The 24,378-nt window shown below is 46.4% G+C and overlaps 1 protein-coding gene across 1 annotated transcript; it reads left to right on the forward strand.

Annotated features, from left to right (window-relative positions):
- The first annotated feature begins 7,785 nt into the window (after nucleotides 1–7,785).
- Nucleotides 7,786–10,758, forward strand: LOC117858082 (uncharacterized). The gene is made up of 4 exons (XM_034741073.2): nucleotides 7,786–8,464; nucleotides 8,768–8,890; nucleotides 9,616–9,844; nucleotides 10,507–10,758. Coding segments are annotated over exons 1-4 (978 nt in total). The 5' UTR covers nucleotides 7,786–7,840; the 3' UTR covers nucleotides 10,509–10,758.
- Nucleotides 10,759–24,378: the final 13,620 nt, after the last annotated feature.

Genomic DNA, 24,378 nt, shown 5'->3' on the forward strand with positions numbered 1-24,378 from the left:
CTGAAAACCCATTTGATGCTCGTACTAAACATATAGAAGTTGATTATCATTTTGTGCGGGAAAGGATGGCAAGGAGGTTACTTGACATTGAATATATTTCTATAAAGGATCAAGTTGCTAATGGGTTTACAAAACCACTTACGGTGCGACAGCTGGAGATGTTCAAGAACAATCACAACTTGGGAAGTTTCGATTGAGGGGGAGTGTTAGAGATATACTGTTTTGTATTTGGTTCTTGTAGATCACGAGATAAGCTTTGGCTTGTGTTGTAGTCTATCTAGAATATAGAGTTTGTTGTAATTAGAATTGAAAAGGTTTTGTATAGTTTGTTTAGAGGCCAAGGCATATCTCTAGATGTCTATATATTGTAAAACTCCTTGAGCAATTGCATATCTTCAATCAACACGCAACCGTTGTACCCAAAGGACTAGGGGCAACATTCTCCCACGCTCAGTGCCTCTGAAACTTTACAATGCATTGTTGTTGGGTTAGGGCTAGAGTTCCAGGTTGTTATACAACCATAGAGGACGACCGCACCCTTAGGTAGTGTTTGACTAGCGGTTGTCGCAGTTTTATTGGTGGAGGGCAAGGTGACTGGATGATGTAGGCTAGGGTGCAAATGAACCTCGAGCATGAATGCATGCATTGAAGTGAACTTTTCAGTTTTAACAATTATGTATGAATTGTTTCCTTGACAATAAACACATGCATCATCTGATTGTGTCTAATACACAATAATAGCCGACGCATATAAAACACTATGTGTGGCTACAACACATCATGCACACACATTCTCTTTATACCTAATTTGATCGAGTGAAGAATACACCATTGTGCAATGATCGCCAATCAGATCACGAACCCGTCACTGGCCTTGTCCCGGCACATATAGCCCATGCAGGACCAGGATGAACCCAACATCGGTTTATCTACTTTGCATCATGAAGGGGTAGCAATAGCCAAAGCAGCCGATGAAGTACGTGCACGCATCTCAAGAAAGGCAAACCAGAGGAGATCACAGTAGGCATGTGCACAAAGATCTAACCATATATACCCACATTGATCATGTGGAGCTACAAGTGAAATACGGATCTGATGAACCTAACAAGAATAGTCCATTAAACATACTAGGTCTAAAGATCAAGAACAAATATCGTAAACTTGTAACTATTTCAGCAGTAAGGAATGAGTGTGAGGACATAAACCACACTATCATGCATAACAATTACTCGTATCAAATTAACTCTGTTAGAACAAATGGCACATGGTATGCGTGTGATCGATATGCATATGCATGGACACCACTAATAGGATCAATCACATGGATGTTGATGTCAAACACCATAGACAGGTGCATATATAAACCGTTGATAGGGTCCACCAGGGTACATTAACATAATTGTACAATATTTGATGAAATATGTACAGATACAAATCAAACATTATTCCAAATTAGAAATAACTCCATTCATGTCAATATAAAAACTAGGAAAGTGATATGGCATTGTCGGAGTGGAACTCAAGGATGTGCTTAGGATTCTACAACCTTCAGCCCACATTTGGAAGAAAAAGACAATGCGGGCATCCATCGTAAAGCTATCTAGGCTTGCCAAACATGATGCTCATCTACACACACTCACCCTGCCGATCAACGGTTTGGGCCATGCACGTGCACTACTAGGGAATGGACCTTTTGTACACGGCCTCAGTACCGGTTGAAATTAGACCCGGTACTAATGTGAGCATTAGTACCGAACCTAACAGATAGTCCCCGAGGAGGCCCTCGTGACCCCCTTTAGTACCAGGTGAGGGCTCCACCCGGTACTAAAGGGTGGATCCGCTCCGTCCGCACGCTGGCCTCGAGGCACTGGCCTTATCTTTCTTAGCTCCCTCTCACTGCTCCTCCGCTCCCTCACCCTCTCCCTTAGCTCCTCCGCCTCCCTTACCCTCTCACTACTCCTTCTCCCTCACTCCCCAGCCTTCCCTCCTCCCCCCTCCGCTCGCCCCTCACCTTGTGCCTGAGGCGAGGAGCGGCGGCGACTGCGGGCGGCGGGAGGCGGGAGCGGCGGCGGAGTGGGCGGGCAGGCAGCAGGGCGGAGGGCGGTGGAGAAGGAGGTGGGGGCAGGGTGGAGGTGGAGGGGCGGGGAGGAGGGGCAGAGGTGGGTGGCAGAGGCAGAGGGGAGGGGCGGAGGCGGAACGAGCGGGCGGGCGGTGGGGCAGAGGGCGGCGGCGGAGGGCGGCGGGGGCGGGGCGGTGGAGGCGGAGGAGGGACGGAGGCGGGCGGTGAGTAGCGGGGGCGGGTCGGCGGAGGGGGCCGGTGGTAGGGGTGGGGGGATTTTGTTTTTCTTCATTTTTTAATACTCTTTAGTACCGAATTAGGAATACCGGTTGTGAAACCGGTACTAAAGGGGGTTTCCCCACTGGTATTAAAGGGACATTCCCTAGTAGTGGTGGTCATGTGGACGATTGATGCTAGAATGCTAATGGAATGGTGTATTACACTTGTAACCCCACATAATTCTCTCACGCTCCATCCTCCCCATCATCTTTGGTAGCACTCCTACCCCACATCTTTGCCAGCCAAATCAATGTTAATGATGATAGGTGTATTATGTGATGCAACATGCATGAAGGGGCAGGGAAGGAGATGCTTTGCTAGAGTGTAAGGAGAAAATGAAGTGTTAAATGGAGATATGTGTGTCCATTGCATTAATGGTTTATTAGCAATTTTAGGGGAAAATGTGTGCTCCACTACGTGTGCACCATACATATTCAACAGGTAAATTCTAACATACACACAAGAGATTTACAGAAGTGAAATACACAATTTCATAATATGTCCAACAAAAGTGCAAAGGTATAATGTCTATATACATTTGACCTCTTTCAATTTAGTTCAGAACGCATAATACCTTACCTGATCGAAAACAAGCCTCAACTATGCCAATAAACACGTCCTTAGAGCCATCTGTTACCATGTGACACAGTTGGAAAGAACAAGACCCAAATTGCCAGATAAAAAGGAGTAGATAGGCTTCTGTAGCAAGTGGCTCTCCATGGATGCAAGCTTGTGAGTTGTGAGTTAGTGGCACTAAATTACATGGTGTAGGAAAGGCGAAAATGGGAGGAGATGGAGCGGTACTTCTTCTGCCAGTAGGACCGCAAGTACCTGTTGGATTTAGGCCCATAGCCCAATCTGAAAATTTCAAAGCATGCACAACTTTTAGTCCCATATTGCTAATTGAAGGAGAGGTTGACTTACTTAAATATGGGAGTCTCCTCTCTATGCAAAATAGGTGCATATGAGAGAGAAGGTGACACTTGTTACATGCACGTGTAGTTCGCGCGTATTTTCGCGTGAAAAAATCATGTGACTTGTGAAAAAATCACTTTCTGCTATCTGGTTTCTACTGCTTGTGATGAGGGGAATTTGATGCGCTATGAGGCCTATAACACTAAGAGACGTCCTGGTCGTAAGGTACGCGGTCACACGCTCGTCTCCCCACTCGCGCACTCCATTTTTGCTGTGCTAGACCTCTTGCTGCTACGCCTCATCGACCTTTGAATTTAGTGTGCACCGGACTTGAAGGAAAGTGGGATCTCCGAAACCACTACCGCGAGACTCCTGCATGGGGCGGCAATCAGGTTTCTGGGCAGTGTCTACACACGACCGCTTGGTGATTCTGCAACATCTGCTTCAACACATTCAACTTCGTTTTGCGCAGGATCATTGAGTAATTTCCTTACGCAATCCTGTTATAGTCAGTATGTTGCCTGTTTACATGTGTTATATGCTTACATTATTTTTTATCTATGTATTTTTCCTTCAAATAAAATTCGAAGTATATGCACATATTTCCAACAGTATCCAACGAGGATGAGGGCAAACCTGGCCATGGAAGCCAGCTTCTAGAAGGACACGGGCAAGGACAAGGAGATCTACAAGACAATAGCGGTTTTATGGGCGGGATGGCAAGGTGACTCGGTGATGTATAAGTCTAGTGTGCAGGTGAACCTTGAGTATGCATGCTTTTCAGTTTAACAATTATGTATGCACTGTTTTCATGACAATAAAACATGCATTATCTGGCCGTGTCTACAACACACGTATAATACACTAAATGGATACAACACACAAGACACACATATATTTTCTTTACACCTAATTTGATCGAGTGAAGTATACGCCACTATGGAATGACTGCCAACAAGATCACCATGACCCGCCATTGGCCTTGTCCATGCACATAGCCCATGCAGGAGCAGCATGAACCCAACACCGTTTTGGCTACTTTGCATCATGAAGGCGTAGCTTGCCACTCATCGTCTTATTGTAGATGAGCATTGACTTGAGCACCTTAGCTGCTCCCAAGAGAAGTTGGCGAATGTCAACTCCCACTGGTTCAGGTTGCGCACCCTCATGACAATCATCTTGAGGCTCTTCTTAAGGCACTCGATGGGGCCATCGGCTATTTGCTTGAAGCTGGCCGGTTTACTCTTGGTATCATCAGCCCAGCACTCCAACATCTGACATGACATTTAGTACCGAACTAGCGGTACCAGATGGATGCTCGGTACTAAAGGGATTATTGATCGGTACTAGTACTATAAGTTGATCGTAATGTAGTAAATATCTTATTTCACTGGGGGTAAATATCTTATTTCACTGGGGGAAGAAAACCGCGCTGTGCACTAATTACCTTTTCTACAAGGCGCAGGTAGCGAAAACTTCTCCAAATCTAATAATCTACCGTAGCAAAAATCCTCGAAGCAAGCACTTGACGCGGGACTCTTCTCCAAGCTGTGGACGGTGACGTCGCACCGGACGCTGAGGCTGCCGTCCTTGCTCAGTCGGCGCAGCTCGTCGGCCTTGGCCTCCTTGACGTCCATCCGGTAATCGGCCGACCTGCCGGGGGCGACGCTGTAGTCGTCCTGGCCCGAGACGGAGCTGCCGCCGTCGAGGATGGCCACCCTGTACACGGCCGTCGCGTCGGCGGCCCGGCCCTGGAAGCGGTTGTCCAGGAGCCAGAGCACGGCGGCGGGGCAGCCGCTCGTCGAGCCCTGGCACCCGTTGGGGTACTACTCCAGCTTCCACCGGTGGCCGCCGGCGCGGAACGGCTCGGACTCGACGCACTTGCCGCGCGCCAGCAGCGAGCCGACGGTGGAGTAACCGCCAATGCGGAGGATGTGGGTGCCGGCCGGTCACCTCTCGCCTGCGGACGGAGGAGAAGCCGCAGAGGGCCTCGCGAGCCCGGCGCTAGGCGTCTCCTAGCGCCGCCACCGGATCCGGGGACGAAGACATGGCCGCCAGGCCAAGTTGATTGAGGTTGTGAACTGGTGATTGAGGTGCCGCCACCCTCGCCGGCCGCCGGAGCCGAAGAAGCAACTTTTTTGAAAAAAATGGGGTTGCAACTTTTTGTTTAAATGTTAGATTCAATTTTTTTAAAGAAATATTCGCTCAACCTTTTTAATAAATATTATTTCAATTTTTTTAATAAATGTTGGTTCAACTTTTTGAAAAAATATTGATCCAACCTTTTGAAAAATGTTAGTTAACATTTTTTATCCGATAAAAATATTGAATGAGTCACCGTCACTTGGACCTCGATGACTTTAGAACGGATATGTGAAGCTGGGCTTTACTGGACTTTATAGTCCGGTAGACATATAGAAGCCCCGCGCATGGGGTTCTATATGACAGGTGGAACCTGGTTAAGCCTCATGACTTTAAAGCCCATCAAGCCCACCGCGCTGATTTCTCCTATTAACAGCCCACGAATCTCATGCAAGTCTTGTTCCCAGCATACGCAGCATCAGATAAGTTTCTGTTTATTTTTTCCTTTTTCCATTCTTCTAATTATACTAGCTATTAGCCAATTACGTATAAGATGTACGATGACTGACGTCAATTTCAACCCAAAGAGTTCAATAAATATTTTGGATTAAAAATACTATTCAACATTCTAATTATACTATTTTAGCATTTTTACATAAAATTAAACTAACACGTTTAAACTGTTAAACTAATATAGTCAACATTTTAAAGTACTAGGTTGAACATTTTCTCAAATTTAATTCAACAATTCGGATAAATTAGATCAACATTTTGTGCGGAAATGTTGAAGTAGCGTGTCTAAAATGTTGAAGTAGTTGCTCAAAATGTTGAAATAGTACAATCTGGATGCTAATTTTCAAAAATATATTAGGAAAATAAAAATATACTTATATTGGATTTTATTTTGTTGCATTAATTCCAAACAACACGGTGGTTCAAACGAATTTCCAAATCGAAGTGACGGTTTAAGAGAAAATCGCATTTGAAATTTGAAATCCAAATTACATTCTCATCCGCCTCCTCCGCTGAGCTGTTGACGCTTGTTCGTCGGGTTTCCACCAGCGGCCGTGAACCCGCTTCGCATTCAAGAAAATCCACAATCTCAGCCGTTGCACAGATCTCCAACAATGAAAGTCAAGTAATAAAATAAATTCCGGAAGCCATATAGGTTCCCAGGGCACATAAGCGGGCTTTGCCCATGACTTCTAAGATTCGTCCCTCTTTCATTTTCTCTTTTTTTTCTTCTAAATCTACTTAGATAAATAATTAAATTGATGGAGCAGGTTTGACTTCGCATACTGTGCTGATCTTGTACCTTCTGGTACTATCCAGTGCTCCAGGGGTGGCTTTTTTGCTAATCGGCTTGAAATTAGAATTAGGCTACACGCGCTTTCACGGAGGAAGAAAGCTCGTGCAGTCGTCGCCCCCGGCACTCGGCTCAAGTAACCATAGCTCAAGTAGTCAAGTGATAGCTGTGCCCGTACAGGCAGGGAATCAGATCGGATCGGATCGAATCAGTGCGAAAAGATGGAGCCCGCGTGTTTTCTGAATGAAGAAACGCGTTTGCATAACGAAAGAAGAGCCAAAAGAGGGAGACGAATAATGCAGGCTTTGGTTGGTGGCCAGCAGCTCATCATCTGCGGTCTGCGCCGGGCTGCCGCGGGGCCACATCGGACGTGGTCGGTGCAATCAGAGGGAACCATGTCCATGCCGGTCGCTGTCTATCATCTGCGCCTGATCGCAGTTGGTTTAAACTCGTGACACCTAACCAGACTTCGCGCGAGGAAATTCAAGTCCATGGATGACGAGTGAAACACGTATTCCCTCCGTCCCTAAATAATCATTTTTAGTTTTCGTACCACAAGTAAATTTGTTTAAAAATTAGATTCAAATATCTATATAATGATATTAATTTTATATCATAAATATTAATTATTTTTATATTTATTTAGTTAAAGTTATTTCTCGGGAAGAAAAACGACATTATTCAGGACGGAGGGAGCCGGTAGGAGTAGGACCCATTTCTTCCTCCAATTCTTCTCGAGCGTGACACGTGAGCGCACGCTGTTGTCCCAACGTGGCAGCAGAATGGGAGCCCACCTGGTGCTACGTACACATCGTCGACCGAACACGTACGCAGTACGTCCCTCGCGACGCGGTACACGGAGGCACGCTACGCTGCATGATGACTTCCCGTCCAATCAGAACCTGCCGCTGCCCCTGCCCGTCGCCGGTGCCACGTCGCATTCGTCCCCCTGGCCTCTGGCCCCACCGACCACGGCGCGCTTCGAATCGAATCGAGTGCCCGTGCGCTCGTGCAGGTGCAGCTCCTCTGGTCCGAAGTCCGAACCCATCCCACCCAATCGACCCAGGACGTGTCGTGAGCTCGACGCTGATTGAGCCGGGCTCTCCCGAGTCCCGACTGGACCGGCCCCATATAAGCCGGCCTTCTCGGCCCGGGCTCAGCTCAGTCCGATCGCTCGATCCATTCCCCGCTCGGCAATCATGGAGTTCCCGCACCACCACCACCACGGCCACCGCCGCGACGACGACGAGGACGGGCGCCGGGGCCCGCCGCCGCCGGCCTACGGGGGCTACGGCCAGCCGCCGCCTCCGGACCCCTACGGCCGACCGCCCGCCGACGACCCCTACGGCCGACCACCCGCCGCCGACCCCTACGGCCGACCGCCCGCCGCCGACCCCTACGGCCGACCGCCCGCCGACGACCCCTACGGCCGGCCGCCGCCCCCCTCCGCGTACGGCGCGGGTGGGGGCTACGGCACCGGCGGCGGCGGCGGGTACGGCAACGTCGTCCACGTCGGGCACGAGGGCGGCGACGAGAGGCGGCCGCACTACGGCGGTGGCGGCGGCGGGTACGGAGGTGGCGCGGCGGAGTACGGCCACGAGGGCCGCCCGCACTACGGCGGCGGCGGCGGCGGCGGGTACGGGGGTGGAGGGTCCGAGTACGGCCACCACGAGACCCGCCCGCACCACGGCGGCGGGGGCGCGCCGCCAGTGAGGCAGCAGACGTACAGGATCTACTGCAAGGCCGGGGAGGACCAGTTCAGCCTCGCCACCCGCGACGGCAAGGTCTGCCTCGTGCGCACCGATCGCGACGACGACACGCAGGTGTGAATCACGGCTGCACGCACGCTCGATCGCTCGATTTTCCTTTTGCTGTTGAGTGTTGATGTAAGCGAGCCCTGGCCCTGATCTTGTTGAGTTTTATCCCGAATGGCCGCCAAATCCGAGTTCTGGACTTGTGATCTCGGGATCTGGACGAAGACTCTCGGTCTTCCTCGAAATTTGGCGTACTCGTTGATGCGATCCTTATTTTCCTGGGGATTGGGGAAGACAAATAAAATAATTGATCGTTTTTGGCATTTTCTCCTCCTTATCTTGTGCTGACTTTATTCAGCTTCGCTTATGCAGCACTGGATCAAGGACATGAAGTACAGCACCAGGGTGAAGGATGAGGAAGGCTACCCTGCCATGGCCCTCGTCAACAAGGCAACTGGAGAGGCTCTCAAGCATTCCCTTGGCCAGTCACACCCTGTAAGTATCTCTGGTCGGTGCTACGATTTATGCTTCTCCTTTCATCCTAATTATAATCCTTTTTTATTATTGCTTGTGGAAATGTACTCTGCACAACCGTAAAATGATGATCTTATATGTGCAACTTTGAGATTCATGCCAATGGTGCACGCAAACTTCCTTGCTGCCTAGTAACATTGAACTTAGATTCCTTTCATATGCAACGCAAGCTTGAATTAACACACAGCTGAACTTATTAGCAGAATTACCTCATTCCTTTCAATCGATTGCGCGTCCTATTCCAAAGCATAGCTATTCATCTCAGTTATCAGTTACTTAAGATTCTCCATTTTTTTATCTGAAGTATTATATTTTTTTAAAAAAAAAGATATCTGAATTTTTATAGACATTCAAGATTCACATGATGGTATTGGTCTTTATCTCTGTTTGATTAATCAGTGCCATGTACTTCATCAGATATTGTACAATTATATCAGTGTACTTTACTGGCTCACCATGTCAACGTTATAGATCTGCATCCGCCCATGGTGTTTGACATCTGCATCGATGTGCTGACGTGCATATCACACTGCTACTAGTAGTGTCCATGTGCATTGCCATGTGTCACTAGTCCTAAATTAGTTCGACTATTGCTACCTGTTTTTGATGGTTATGTCCTCAGACTCATTCCTGACAGTACAATTCCAAAACTATGAGATCTGATATCTTCATTCGACTGTTGTTAGGTTCGTCTGACCCGATATGATCCAGACACCCTGGATGAGGCGGTCCTGTGGACAGAGAGCAAGGACGTCGGTAACGGATTCCGCTGCATTAGGATGGTGAACAACATCTACTTGAACTTTGATGCTCTGCATGGAGATAAGGACCACGGTGGTGTGCGCGATGGAACCACTCTTGTGCTGTGGGAGTGGTGCGAGGGTGACAACCAGCGCTGGAAGATTGTTCCCTGGTGTAAGTTCTCTAGAATTTGGACTGCATGTTTATAATTTCCTACTGCAACATTACTTTAGCCAAGTTTTATGCACTAACTGTCTCATCTCAAATTCCAAAAGTTAAGTCACTATCAATAAAATTGATTGTATTGCCTATAAAAAGCCACTATTGATTATTGAACAGTATGTTTTGTTTGAAGAGCTCTTCAATAGTTTGGTTGCTATTATTTCTGTTCACACACACACACAAAAACACACCAAAATAGAAGAAAGAAGAAGAATAAGCTATTTTAACAAAGTTTTGTGCACTAATCGTCTCATCTGAAATTCTAAAAGTTTAAGTTACTATCAATAAAAAATGATCGTATTGCCTATAAAAAGCCATTATTATGGAACAATATGTTTTGTTTGAGAGCTCTTTAACAGCTTGGTTGCTATTATTTCTGTTCACACACACACCAACACACCAAACTAAAAAGATGAAGACACATAACACCAAAATCAATACGCTGTATAATATCTGAAATGTTGTAGAAGCTTGTCTTGTAGAAGGTATATATGCAGCAAAATACTGTATTCGGACTACCTTGACTTTCAAATCAGTAGTAGCAAACTAGCAATGTAGCATTGTGCTCTGCTCGAAGATGGGCCTATGAAGTAATCATGGTTTCTTGATTGCAGGAACAAACAAATGCGTGGCTGCGCCACTCTAAGCAGCTCCTGTCTTAATAAAAGCGAAGTAATTAGTACCGCGGTTTCTGGAATAAGCGGCACCTCTCAAGGTGCCTGCGTGTGAGTCCGTTTTCATTGTGATTCTACTTGCACGCTATAATTTGTAATGCGCCATATGACACCAAGTGGCAGCGATTGTATTGTTCGAACTGATCGTTGTTTACAAAGTGTGAAGAATGATGTATGAACCTTTGCTTGATACATGCTCTGCTTCTCACAGCGGTGATTGTTCAGCATGTTAGAAATGGTTGTGTGAAGCATGTGATACTCCAAAGGAGATTCTCTTGTAGTAGCTGCACCTGGACTCACTGGCTGCAGGTGTCGAGCTCTGCCCGTGTTCGACGCACGGTTAATCGATTCCAGTGGTTGTGCTGAGGATGTTGGGATGATTCACCATTGCAGGTTTCCCTGCAGCTGCTGGAGGATAATGTCATTTGCTGCCTTTTATTCCGGTTTCAGCAATAACCGATGCTGCACCTTGCCAAAAGCCGTGACCCACTAGAAATTGTCGGGAGGGATATGCGCCGGCCGGAAAAGATGTCCGTTTGCTATGCTTCTGTGAACTGGCTTGAAGATTTTATTCGCGCTCGTTTTCCGTGGATTATGATTTTTTTTTTGTGAGGATCCATGGATTACGATTTCATATCGTCCGAACCTGATGCTTGCGAAATTTACCTCCGCATACGGACTAGATTAATTGTTATGAAGGTCTGGTCGATTTCATGCATCTGTCTGGCTATAATTGTCTGGTTCGCTGGAGCCCATTTTTGTGGAGTTGCTACCCCAACCATTTTCGGCGGAGTTAACGTTGTGGCACGTCAGCCCATGTCTTCGTGTAATGGAACGGAATTTGGTTCTAGGAATCAGGCGGGCGCGTGAGAGCAACGTGTGCGGGTGACGAGCGCGTGGGAGGAGGGATGTCCACGGTTCCCCGTTCCCGTTTATTTTTTTTTCCCGCAATGCTTGGAGTCCTATGCTGATTAAAAATATCGGATGTAAGAAGTATCTAGAGTGGAGGGACGCTGAACTAGAACAGTGGAGCGAATATCATCACGTAAGCCATCAATAAAACGAGTGATGTAATATAGTTGATCAGTAGAGTGGCCATAAGCTATGAGCTGATCTATTAATTCAGTAAACTTGGCAATATATTCAGCAACGGTTCCAGTTTGCTTGATGTGAAACAATTGTCGGATTAGGAGCTCTTATTGGTCTTGCCCAAATCTATCGATTAACATAGCACTGAATTCAGTCCAGCAAACCCGTTTTAACTGTCTGTCCACTGATAAAGCCCAACGAGTGGCGGCACTAGATACCTCAAATTGCATGACAGCAACCTTAACCCAAATTTTAGGATCGACACAGTACATCTCAAAGTAGTCCTCACATCTAGATAGCCACAATTTAGGATTATCGCCCTCAAAAACAGGAGAACTGTAGTTTGGGTAAATTGCCTAGATGCACACTATCCTGATAGAAATTCTCATGATGATTTCCATAAAGGCGCGAATGCGAACGAGGAAAAGTAGGGTTGGGGAGGGGAGACGCACCCTTGACCGGGATTGAGGTATGGGTGAATACTGATCCATACCCGTCATCCCGGTGTACTTGATCGACGCAGTGCCCATGAGGGCCGTCGGCGGTGAGATCCGAAGCAGGTGGGCGCTAGGACGCCGACTGAGGCTTGGGGAAGAGGCGGGTTCCGTGGACACAGAGTCGCGTACGGAACGATCCCATTGGCGGGTCAGTTTGCCGAGTTCAAGCTTGACGTCGTCGACGGCGGCGTCGACCCCAGGTCGCCATTCTTCAAACACCTTGGCCGCGGCCTCGAGCTTGACGATGCGGTTACCATGGAGGCGCTCCGCTTCCAGGAAGCGTTGCTCCCACTTGAGGTCGCTCTCCGCAAAATGCTTTTGGAGCTCGTCGGAGAAGCACTTGTGGATTTCGTCGAGGAGAATTTTGGTGTTGGGATCCATCGCTCCTGCGCGTTTCTGCAGTCGCGTGAAGTGGTGGTGGGGAGGGAGGGGATCTAGGATCGAGTCTCTAATACCAGGATGTTAGCAGCCGAGTAGTGGGGAGGAAATCGGCAGTGAGGAAGAAGGATAGGGAGGAACGATGAAGGTTTAGATGAGTATTGTTCTTGTTCTTACAGTCATGGCGCACACAGACGTCGCGCTGCTGTTTATCTCTAGCTGAGCGCATCACGCATGCAACTCACACGCAAGCACTTACATGGGCCTTTTCCACTCTGGACCCGAGATTCGAACATTAGGGATGATGGGCCGTAGGGAATGGCAAGGCCCAGCTTGGGCCTTCACCGCTGGCTTGTCAGTAGAAGACGCAGCATGATCAGACGCCCTGACACAGCAGTCCACGTGTAAACGCTCCCGCATCCCTATCCTCTGGCCGACTGCCCCTCTTCTCCTTCAACCACCCGTTCCTCTCCCTTCTCTCTCCCCCACACACATGAACTCTCTAGCTTGCGCATGCATGAGCTCTGGTGGTGTGACCCCTCCGTTGCACACTACCCTCCTCCGAGCGAGTCGCTCAACATATGTTCCTTGCGGCAAGTTTCCTCCACCCTGCACTACCACAAGCCATGCGTCCCGTGGTCTTGCAACTCCTCGCCTTGCCTCCGTCGCTCAAGCCTTTGGGATCGAAGGACCACATCGCAACGGCATCCTTGACTCCAACAACTACAAGAGCTGCTCCCTCTTCTACGCATTGCTGCCTCATCGTCGAGGACTCCCTGTGCTCGATGCCGACTCCACCCTCCCCCGGCATCCTCGCACGCACTCGACTGTCATCTCCAAGCTGGCCCCTCAAGTGCGTCCGTGCTGCCGAGAGCGTGGATGACCTGGTGCTTAAGATTAATTTTTGGAGGTTGCAATGGTTTATTTGAGATGTTTCGAGCATTTGTTTTATTTGTTTCAGCTGCCTTTTTTTCTCTCGGGGGATTTATTCACGTTTTGGATGTTGCAGCAGCTTGATTTGAATGTTGTAAACATGGTTTGTTTTGGACGAATAAACTGTACAAATTTGAGGATCTGTCCATGTTGCAATAGGTAAACTAAATTGTTTCAGTGATGCTATCCAAATGTTGCAGCAATAATTTTAGTATATTGGTAGTACTTCTCAATGTTGCAACAATTAATTTCTCTTGTTGCAGCCATAGTTTACATTTGTTTCCTATTTTCTATTTCAAATATCCATGTTGCATTGACTTGTTTTTCATTTGATTATGCTCTTAGTTTGATGATTTTTGGGGCAAATTTGAGGGGAAGACATAGTTGATTTTAGTACCGGGCTCTCGATTTCTCAAACTTAGGCAACTTTTATTGTGATTTTCTGCTGTTAGGGATTGACCTTATCACCATCCTTCTCAATTTTTCTTGATGATCGCAACCTCTCGTGATGTTGCGTGCGAGAATAAAAGGTGATTTTCCGCTCCAATTAGTGTCAGCGTCACATCGGAGGTGTGGATATTAGATGACTTATTATATTAGATGACTAAATGACTTATTTTGTCATTTGTAATTCTGGGATTTTGTTGGTTCAAAACATGAAGTCGATTTTATGGCTGAAAGCTTCATGTTTGGAACTAGATTGTAAATTATTCAAACACTTCTATGTGTGTGCGATATCTACTTCCTCTTATACCTCATAGAAGTCCATTAGGATATACTAATAACATGGTCTCCAATATATATCAATTTAACTAGCAACATCTGAATAGGAAAAGTTTTGTTGTCAAACATAGTTTATGCACAGATACTCACATATGCACACCTGCAGTCACCCCTATGAATGTCTACTCGTATGAATGTCTACGAGAGACGGGACCGGTCAATAAATCGATCTGCCCTGCCACACACAATGGGGAATAAATCGATCTGCCCTGCCAGACACAATGGGGACTTACGGGGCAAATTGAGCAAAACCGAACAACCAAAAATGGCCCACAATAACATCACTGCCTATTTCTAAAGTAAGCAACGATTCCTTGATCTATCATGACAGGTGGACCCGCACTCAGCACCCCTCCTCATCCAGTCTTGCATACGTGCCGCTTCGAGTCCGGGTCCAATTGGAACTTAGCTATCATCATCGGTAGAAAATTGAGCATTAACTGGGAAGGGCCATATCTATCCAATTCCTAACCATGATTAATTTTTCAAGACAAAAGGGACTCCTTTAGTCCCGGGTCAAAGGCCCCCTTTAGTCCTGGTTGGTGTTACCAACCGGGACTAAAAAATTTCGAAAAAAATAAAAAAGACCGCCCCACGCCTGCCGCCCGCGCCCACCCTCGGCTCCACCCCGCTCTGCTCCGTCCTCCCCCGCCAGCCCGGTGCCGCTCCGCCCGCGCCGTCGGCCTGCCCGCCCTCGCCCCGCTGCCGCTCCTCACTGCCAGTGAGGGGCGAACAGAGGGGAAGGGGAGGGGAGTAGAGGGAGAGGGCAGCGGTGGAGAAGAGGAGAGGGAGGAGGGGAGAGAGGAACCTGTGGAGAGAAAGAGGAGAGGGAGGGTGATGAAGACAAGTGTGGATCCGAGCGCTGGGAGGGAGATAAGGTGGAGAGCACTGCCTCGAGGGCCGCATGCCCTCCTCCCACCCCTTTTGTCCGATTGGAAATTCTAACCGGGACAACCCCCCGCGGTGCTAGATCTTTCCAACCGGGACTAAAACTCCTCCCGTCGGTGTCCTTTCTGTGCCTCATTTTTGACCCAACCTTAAGTCCTGGATCAAAGTCAACCGGGATAACAAAGGTTGGATGAAAGGTCAGTTCTCAACTCGTGCCTCACAACACAATATAGCCAGGCAAGGGTGCCTCTCCTAGCACAAGCTAATGTCCTGCCACATATCCAAGAGCAAACAAAATAAGACTTACCTCGAGAAGATGAAACCTGCATAGAAGGAGAACGAGGTCGTGGCACTAGGCCAGCGGCCTCGGTCCTCTAGCATGGCGCGTTTCTACTTCCACTCCTCAGTCCCCCACCCGGTGGTCTCCCGCTATTGTGCCACCATGGCGGTTGCCGTCGGCATCGGGGACGCCTCCGAGATCTCGCTCATGTGAGCTTCATCCATTGTCCGGCCCTCTGTACATGACATGTGTGGATCATCTCCTGTGTAGCTGTGCCCACGCAGTCTCCCCTACGTTGTTCCCCCCACGCAGGCATGGCTCCGCTCCTATTTCAAACTTCATCTTCTTAACCCCAGTGGTGCTCCTACGATAGCAACCCTGCGGGGAGCCTCTTGCCAGCTCCTCGTATAGCTCTGCAGCAGGCAGTTTCAGCAGCAGCACTCTGGCATTGGAGGGTGGGAAGTTTCAGTCACAATTCCAGCAGCAGGCCGGTTCAGCTGACTTTTGTGTGTGGTCCAGTGAGCTCTCCCTTGACTAATCTGTGCCTGATTATCCACATTAATCTTCGTCTAATCCTGTAGCATTTGGTCCTTTGTCATTAGTAGCTCCTCTGATCCTTGCATTATAAATATTTTATTACTAAAAATTGATCCTTTGTACGGATTAGTGCATAAATAGCTATATGATTTAGGGCCTGTTTGGGAGGGGTGTTAAAGTTTAACACCCCTTTTAACACCTTGGCTCCCAAACACCTGTGTTAAAAGAGTGGTGTTAAAATTTAACACCTCTCTTTTCATAAACACATAGAGGGGGTGTTAAAATGTGCTAAAGGTGTTAAAAGTGATCCCCTCCCCACTTATTCCCTGGTTGCCCCCCTCTCTCTCCTCTTCTCTCTCCTCCGCTGCCCCCCATCTTCCTTCCCCGATCCGCGCGTCGCGCGCCGCCGCCGGTCCGTCCGTCGCGCGCCGCCACCGTGCCCGCCACCGCCGGTCCGCGCCGCTCCTGCGTCGGGATGCCGCGCCGGGCGGTGGGCGCGGGCGAGGCCGCCAGCCTCGATCTGCACGAGCTGGTCGAGGAGGCGCCGGCGGGGGAGCGGCGGAGCACGATGATGAGGTTGAAGGGCGAGGCGCGGGAGTCGGCGCCGGCGCCCCCCGAGGCTCCTCGGCGGCGGGCGCGCACTCCTGCTCCTTCGACGAGGCCGCTCCGGTGGTGTGGGGACCGACGGTGGTGGCGGTGGGGGCTCGGGTGGGCACGGCCGCTGGCGCCGCGGTAGGGGACACCGGCGGCGGGGCGGGGCCGTAGGCGGGGCCGGAGGCGGCAGGCGCAGGGGAGGGGCCGACGGTGCGGCCGGCAGCGCCAGCGCCTGCGCCGGGCGTGGCGTGGACCGAGCAGGGGAGGGGCCGGCCAAGGAGCAATGGCGCTGGGGGCCGGCCAGGAGGTGGCCTGGCGTGCGCAGCCAGGAAAGGAGGAAGAAGAAAGGAGTAGGAAGGAGAAGAAGGAAGAAGGAGCAGGAGCGGTCCATTGCTGCCATTGAGAGGAGTAATGAGGGGTAAAGTTGTCAATTACAACCTAAGCTGTTAAAGTTTAACAGATCATCCAAACACCTCAAGATACTAAAGTTTAACACCTCATTTGAGGGTGTTAAAGTTTAACACCCTGTTAAATTTTAACACGCCCTTCCCAAACAAGCCCTTAGTTTGAGGCGCCACAGGAGCAGGCAGGGCGAGCGGCGGCGCAGTTCGAGTCCGAGACCGACACTCCAAGTGGTTACCAAGTTGCGGATGATCGCGGACTTCTAATCATAGACGAGGTTGCGGGAGGAGTTGGAGGCGGTAAAGGACTCGGATCTGAGACGAGGTTGTCTTCTGGTCGCTGTTATTTTGCGGGTGTTCAATGTTGCAGTGTCATTTCAAACCTTGGAGTATTCATCTTGAATTAAATTGCATACGTTTTTGTGACATCTGACAATACGCTATAGTTTTTTTATAAAACAATACACTAGATATTATTACTATTTTAATTATCTAAAGAATAGCAGAAATAGTTTATAATTCATCACACTTTCAATAATCATGTTTAGCATTACAACGTGATAATTTATATGCATTGATCATGTTTAGCATTACACCATGATAATTTATATGCATAGATCGTTCGCTTGTAGCAACGCACGGGCTTTTTTGCTAGTTTAAAATTAAAAAAACAAATACAACCCAAGAGAAGGCACCTGCTGGCAACAAAAACAGAGAAATTGGGTAATTGTTAGAAATTTATTTTGTATCAAAAAAGTGATTTGAAAACAATTCAGATAATTAGCTTGTTAACTTCACAAAAAAAATGGATGTACCGTGGTGAGTATTTTACACCATAGAGAATGGGCCTATCATATTCCTTTTCGGGAGAGGCCGCAATTTGGGCTCGGAGCATCAACCCAAGCATTTCTTATTTGTAGCCCAGGTGAGTCTTGCCCAATATATATAATGGTCAACTGGACAGCCCAATCCAAGCAAGGAAAATATAAATCCCAATTGGGGACAATCTCTCAAAAAATGGGGAAAAAAGCAATGTATTGCTCAGGGAGATACCCCATTGAGCTTTTTATTCTTACAAGGTGGGTCCAGGAAAATGTTCCCTCTAAATTTTACAAGACGCATTTTGTTTCTCGTTAGAATATATTATATGTCCAGAAATATAATAATTGTTTAGAAATATATTTTCTAATATAATCAAACTTCTGTGCGCATTATCCGACGGATTTAGTCTAACAATTAGTTTAGAAATATTTTCTAATATAAAAAATTTTGTCACACAAACTTTTCATATTGTTAGACTAATTGTTGATTGAACATTATAAAATTTGAATATCTAAATGGGTGTGCACATTGTATTCTAGGACGGAAGCAGTATTAACTAATGGCTCCATCACTCTCGAGCGATGATTCCAGGTAATGTTGTTAAAGCAGATCAATTTTTGGAAAGGTTTAAAGCGGTTCAATTGAGGAAAAGAATTTGATTCCAAGGGAGCAACTTCCCAGCAACATATGTGCGTGATGCAATGGCATCGATGATTAACGATTGGTTGCTTCATCAGACAAGATGCACTGGACAGATGAAATTTGGTAAGGTTAACTAGTTCTGCGAGATCCGATTTTGCAGGAACGAAGAAGAGCATGGTTGTGTATATATAATGACCGCGACAGCAAGCTTGTTTTGGCATTCCCTTTTCCCAAAACGATTAAAGCCATTGTGATTAGTTGCTCCCATTTTTTAGTGTTACTCCAACTTCTTTCTCTATTTCTTACGGCTTAATTGGGTTGTGACCAACCAACTTTTGTCTCCCAGATTGTGGGGAACTAATTAAACTAGGAACTGGTTCCAAGCAGCTTGTGTGCGCGTAACACTCCCAAATATAAGAAAACTACTCAAATAGATTTGAACTCACGAACACGGTTGATTAAATAGCACATATACACTCCGTAATCCGGACATACAAATATGGAAATAATACAAGCCCGCAATAGAATATGGAAGGCTGGTATCGCTCTCTCCCTCTAAGCAGGCTTATGACCATTTTTATTTTTAGTTTTTTTCTTTGGCCTAAATAGGGCAAGATTTGGTGCATCTAAAAGCAAGAGAAATTTGGCCCAGCTAAGAATATGTTGATTCTTTTCTTCCTTTCCCTTCATCCTTTTTACATTATTTATGTTTTTTTAGTTTTAGTCTTGGCTAATTAAATACAATACATATCTGTAGCTTTTTTTTTCTATGTTCAGTTTTTAATAGATATATTTGTTTATTTTTAGATTGCTCCAACAATAGAGCCTTAATAGTAGACATTAATTGCTCCAATAATGTTTGTCGAATTCTCAATTGATCTCATAGTGCATCTCAACTGTTTGAATACTACATCAATCGTGCATCTCGATTATTCTAACAGTATTAAATTATTCGTATAGTACAGCTTATTTGTCACAATTATGTATCTCAATGTTTTGGATAGTGTATCTCAATCTAATAAGATAGGTAGTAAATCTCAATTCGGACCTGAGGGAGTATATGCATGCCATGGGTAGTCTCATGTCCACATTCTTGTGTGGATGATGTGTCCTAACATATATTAGCGAAAGGTTCAAGATAAAACCTCACATAGTTAGAGTTGGGACTTAGACTGTCTACTTTGTGTGTGATTCCCATAAAAAAATTCAACTCCATATACTATTTTAGTTTGTCCAATCTACCTCCACTGAGATTTATCTATTTTACTTATCTTATACAAGTTTGAGTTTTAAATTCAGATTTGTAAGTGAATGGAGAACACAATGCCTTATGTTAAAAATGCATAAAGAATGTTTCGTAGTTATTTTCATAGATTAGGAATACTTAATATAAAATTGATATCAGAGACACAAAATTGTATGTAAAGTAGTCATGAAAATTCATGATATATTTTTCTAATATAAGTCGTTTCATAGAATTGACATTACTGGAAAAATAGCCTATAATAGTGGTTCGGAACCCCATTTGGTACCAGATGTGCAACCTGAAACTAAGACTAAAAGTCTTGGTCTCCAGTATCGGTTGCGTGACTTGGTACTAAGGGGTCTATGCGTGTGTGGTGCGTAGGATTCGGAACTAGGACCTCTCAGCTCGCGTATAGCTTTTTTACTATCTCACCCACACAACGGATCTAACTTAGGTAAGAGATGTGTTTTCCTTTTGACTTCACTCATTTAACACCAAGCAGAGCTTCCATGGGTCAGGGCCGTTAGACCGATACTGATGGGTCTAATTTTGGCTGGTATATTTCTAGATAGAAGATCATTTCTCCAGTGGTATGAACTTAAAAACTCAACTTGTACATAGAAAAATAAAAAAGGCAAATCTCATTAGTGAGTAGTGTGGCCAAACTAAAATAGTTAGGATGAGTAAATCAAGTCTAAATTTTATCAGGAGGTTAAGCGAATAAAGTTGATTGGTAGGGTAGTAAAATGAACTTTCCCCCTCAAAATTTGATCTTTTGGCACGGATCAGTATGATTGCAAGGGCCTTGCCCCCGTGCCTATGATCTGGGTACGGTTACGGCGTGACACATTGGATGCTGTATTGATGAGTTAGTATGACAATTATGGCAAATCTATCTCTCTTAGTCTTTATATCTTCCTCTTATATTCATTATTCCTCTCCTTCATATAAACTATATATTTGAATACAAATAAAGATTTGGAAAAGTTACAGTTGATGACAAGATAAGCCTAATAACCGCCGAATCCTAACCATATATAGTTCAGTTCTATTTAATCTTGTGAGGGGTGCATCGACAGAGAAGTGGTGAACACCTAAGGATTCCACGAGGAGAACAAAATGATTTGATTTGCCCCCTCGCATTAATCTGCTCCGCTGGCGGGCAATCATTGGGAGATGGAGTTGCCTTGCCTCCTTTACGAAAAGGGCTAGGGCCTGATGGATCTTGCAACCACTAGCTGGATCGCGTGTGATCTCCATTTTATGCTTTTATTTGTCAGCTCCTGTCTTCTCTCCTAGCTTAATTTGTCATTAGCTTAATTTGTCATGTACTCTCTCCATTCCAAATTATAAGTCATTCCAAGTTTTTAGAGAGTCAAAGGATCTAAAGTTTAACCAAATTTATACAATAAAGTACTAACATTCATGAAACTAAATAAGTATCATTAGTTTCTTCATTAAATATATTTTCATAATATATCTATTCGGTGCCATAAACTTTTATGATCCTCTCTATAATTTTGATCAAACATAAAATGGTTTGACTCTCCAAAAAATTGGAATGACTTATAATTTGGAACGAAAGGAGTACGAGGTTTCTAGCAATTACACCTAGTATTAGTCTCTGAATGCATTGCTAGCCGCTAATGTACCACTTGATCGATTACAGCGCCTTCATTCCTAAAAGATTGTTGCTGGAAAAATTACAGTAAGTCAGTAGCTTTTCTGAGTAGTAAACCACATAGTATACCTCATGCAGTTAGCTGGTGCTAAGATGTTCATCCATTGGTGGTTATTGGCGCTAAAAATCGGCCGATGATCTTCAGCGTCGGACACACGACCCGGGAGAATCTGCTTAGCTCCTGTTCGGGTTATCGCCCTGGTGCGGTTCACGCAGCGTGCTAGTCAATCTGACCTGTTGATCGACAAGGAAAGAAAAATGTATTAAATTTCAGGGGTTTCGATCGGCTAAAGTTCCGATCTGTCTCGAAAAGCATATCAGCGAATCGGCCGATTTGCCGTAGAGATGACCGGCTATAATACAGCCGATAATCACGTAGCGATTGTGAAGAAACTACTAGAGTAATTTAAACAACGCTACAAATGCAACACTTGAAACAGATCTAATTGGCTATGTGATAATAAATAAGAATAACAATGATAAAGCTGACAGTTCGAATCTTAAGCTGGATAACTGGTGATAAAACTAGAGCAATAGATAAAACCTATAATTCTAGTTAATATCGATAACTGGTGAATAAATCTAAACGAAACGACAATGATGTGTCTGAGGTTAAAGCTTAGAACTCGATAAACGGAACTTACAAATCGGCCGAAGATCGTGTCGATGCAGCCCTGCCAACCCGTACGAACTCGTGGAAAGAAAAGGTTTTTGGCGAAGTCGCCGACGTGAAAGTTAAGTACTAGGAATAAGTAGATTTGTTGTATTGATTGATGTGTTCTTTTACAAATCTCCAGAGACGACTATTTTATAGCCTGTTACAACTGATTTCCTAAACGACTAGGATCTATCTCTAATTTTAAACGATAATAAATATTTACAAATACAACTCGTGTCGGAGTTGGTTATTATATCCCACGGGCCAACCTTCTTCTTTAGCTAATCTTCTCTCCGGCCCACTTTAGACCCATACTGGCTAAACCGCTCCAGCCTCTAATCGGCCGACCTTCACCAATTCCGTTTGCCAATCGGTCGAAATACCGTAGCGTCAATCGGCCGATTCCCAACTGTAGCTTTTATCTCGCCACATCGGCCAATCTTTTCCTTCCCTGACGCCGATTCAAAACACGTGTCAAAATCTGACGTCAACAGTGGTTTTCTAGATGCTGCACGGATCTCGAGATCAATCCAAGATTACACTGATGCTAAAAATAAATGACAGGCAAAAGGTAGTCGTGAGTAGAGTAGAGTAGGGCAACGGTGATCGCTAGGGCCCACTTAGATTTCGCGCGCAAAGCAACAAACCGACCGACATGTACGCGTGTAGCGTGCTGACTCGTTGAGATATTGTCGACAGCCCGGACATAGTAGACCCTGCGCTCCTGCAGGCTTGGCAGTTTGCTGAAGGAAGAAGACGACGCAAAGGACACCCGTGTCCCCTGCTGAGTTGCTGGTCCAGGACGGCACGAGGCGCCGGCCGTACGATGATCGAGCAGCGATGCCGACGCTAACGCCTGTCTACGACGGGGTGGATCATCGTGGTTGGATATTGCCTCCGCCACAGGGCGCACGGGTGTGACACTGTTCAGCTATTCAGATTTCAGACCGCCCTGTGGCTTCCGTGCTTTCCATGGCAAAGATCACGCGAAAGATTCTCGTCAGTTTTGTTGCCTTGCGTTCTCTGGTAGCTGAGCTGAGTACGTTGCAGGCACAAAGTGACACTAATCAGAAGCATATATGCATTATGCATATAATGTTGATAGTCTGATTTCAGTTTGGTCAGTTCAAAGAAGAAGACGGCAGGATCATGCAGATAAATAGCATGGACAGAGACTTGGGAATAACTTTCAATCTTTTCAAACCACGCTTTCGCTCTTTTAGACTAAGACTACCTACCTAGTGCTGGAAGGAAGCTCCAGCAGTCATCGTTCGGATCTGGGAGAGTTTTGATGTGTTCAAAAGCAGGTTCCTACTGTCATTTAGGAACTAGGTTCCATGGCGAAAAGTCCCCATGCATCGTTCAAAGAACGAATCCCTCCATTTCCTCTCTTCCCGCGCATAGGGTATGCAGCGTCCCGGGCCGGCTGTTGTGAGAGAAGGCTGTTGCAGGCAGATTTGATTGAAGCATCTGCGAAAGCTGGGTGGCAGAAATCAAACGCGCTAGCTTGCCACAGCCTTTGACCTAGTACGAACAGGGAAAGAAAAGCTAGACTAGATACTCTCCAGCCTTTCAGTTTTGCCGACGAACAGCTCTTAGCCGGCGGCAGAGATTCGATTCGACGCTGCAATCAGCTGTCAGTCAGTCAGTGGTCGATCCGGCGATAGATCTCCAATTCCCCATCTCCATGTGGACATGATTAGAATGAAGATGAGATGGATTTATATCTATCGAGTATCTAATCGCGCTAGCAGCAATCTAGCTGCTGTTACTAACCAACGGTTTTGCTTTTGAATTGACTTGCTTGCATTAGATTACCATTAGGCTGGGTAGGGGGCTCACCGGATAGTTTAGGTTTGTGGTCAACCGAATCATGCAAAAGCAAACGATGCAAAGAGACGAGCGAGCGGGCAATGAGATGGGAGAATTTGGTACTGCCAGTACCAGCTTGGGAGTATTTTCTCTCATCACCTGCAAAGCTGCATCCACTAAACCTTTCTCCGATCCAGAAATGAAAACAATCCTGCCGTTTTCAATTCAGGGTTCAAAATATCAGGAGCTTTAATTTCTTGGCTAAAGAAATGTCGACAACTTTCATAATCTCGCCCATTACGTACGTCCCGTTCCTTCTCCTAGTGAGATATGACAAGATATTTGTGCGATCATCAGAATATATATTGACATGTGTTCCGTTATCAGCAAATAAAGTACCAGCCGATGCGGAGTGATCAGCTGATACCTCACTATCTCGGCGAGAAGCTAAGGAAAGGGATGTGACCGGGCTTATTGGGCATTGGCACTGTGAGTATAGAGAGCATTACTTGGGGCCTGTCAGTGTCAGCTCAACAACTCAGGCCACTTCGCCTGCCTGCCTGCAAGATGA

Source organism: Setaria viridis, chromosome 5 (genome assembly GCF_005286985.2).
Source record: "Setaria viridis chromosome 5, Setaria_viridis_v4.0, whole genome shotgun sequence".
NCBI lineage: Eukaryota > Viridiplantae > Streptophyta > Magnoliopsida > Poales > Poaceae > Setaria > Setaria viridis.